General features: G+C 55.3%; 1 protein-coding gene across 2 annotated transcripts in view; it reads right to left on the bottom strand.

The window, feature by feature from the left end:
• Positions 1-596, bottom strand: part of Ankrd55 (ankyrin repeat domain 55) — an 87,720-nt gene extending 87,124 nt beyond the window's left edge. The window contains exons 1-2 of one of the 2 annotated variants that reach the window (XM_055603571.1): positions 399-596; positions 107-269 (exon numbers count right to left, since the gene is read on the bottom strand). In XM_055603571.1, the coding sequence (XP_055459546.1) occupies positions 107-161 (55 nt within the window). In that variant the 5' untranslated portion in view covers positions 162-269; positions 399-596. Of the gene's footprint in view, positions 1-106 lie in introns of both variants that reach the window. The other variant, XM_055603570.1, reaches the window with a different exon arrangement.
• Between the last annotated feature and the right edge of the window lie 220 nt (positions 597-816).

The raw sequence follows: 816 nt of genomic DNA, 5'->3' as shown, positions 1-816 counted from the left end.
CACACACACACACACACACACACACACACACACACACACACACACACGCCTTTCCTTACAAACTGCTGTGCTCAGCACCAGGGGGTGTAGGAAGGCATCGTTTTACCTTTTTGCTGATCAAACACAGACGAGGTGCTGAAATCCATGGTAGCCTGTCTCATCGTTCACCATCAGAACGGCAGAAAACATTCAGAGCTCCGGAGAGGGAGAAAAACCATCCCACACGCTGCATCCAACGCGTCAGTCGGCTCCAGCATCGGGGGCTGAGGCTTGGAGAATTAAGCGTGCCTTAGATTTGCAGGTTGCCTTCAAGCCCACCGTTGAAAAGATACTCTTCCTATAAAAACTGTGGGGGAGGAAGAGCTACTCTCGGAGCCCCATTCATCATCTATACTCACGTGTGTGTATACACCCGTCCCCTGAGCAGACAGACAGAAACGTTCCAAAACCCTAAAATAAAACAGTCTTCTTGGGGGGGGGGGGGGCTCTGCCTTGGCTCTCGGCCAGGACAATACTGCAGCCCCCAGAGCTTCAGCTGCTGGAAGGCCGCTTTAAACCGATAGAAATCTCAATGAGTAAGTGAGGATTCACGGGGCCAAACAGAGCATGTGCAAAGCGGCCAGCGCGCAGACCGCGTTCGGGCTGTTTGTTCCCGGTGGAGTGAGACCTGCCTTTGGGTCACGTGAGCAGAGAGGGCCCCTCTCAATGGAATAGACGTAAATACTGTAGCAGGAGGAGGCAGGGCCACGGCCCCGCTGAGCAGCTGCGCACCGCTGCGATCTGGTCGTGACAGGGCGACTGGTGGGGAGGGGGCGG

Source organism: Psammomys obesus, unplaced genomic scaffold (assembly GCF_907164565.1).
Source record: "Psammomys obesus unplaced genomic scaffold, mPsaObe1.curated_primary_1811, whole genome shotgun sequence".
In the NCBI taxonomy this organism is placed as follows: domain Eukaryota; kingdom Metazoa; phylum Chordata; class Mammalia; order Rodentia; family Muridae; genus Psammomys; species Psammomys obesus.
This window is presented reverse-complemented; position numbering and strand designations above follow the sequence as displayed.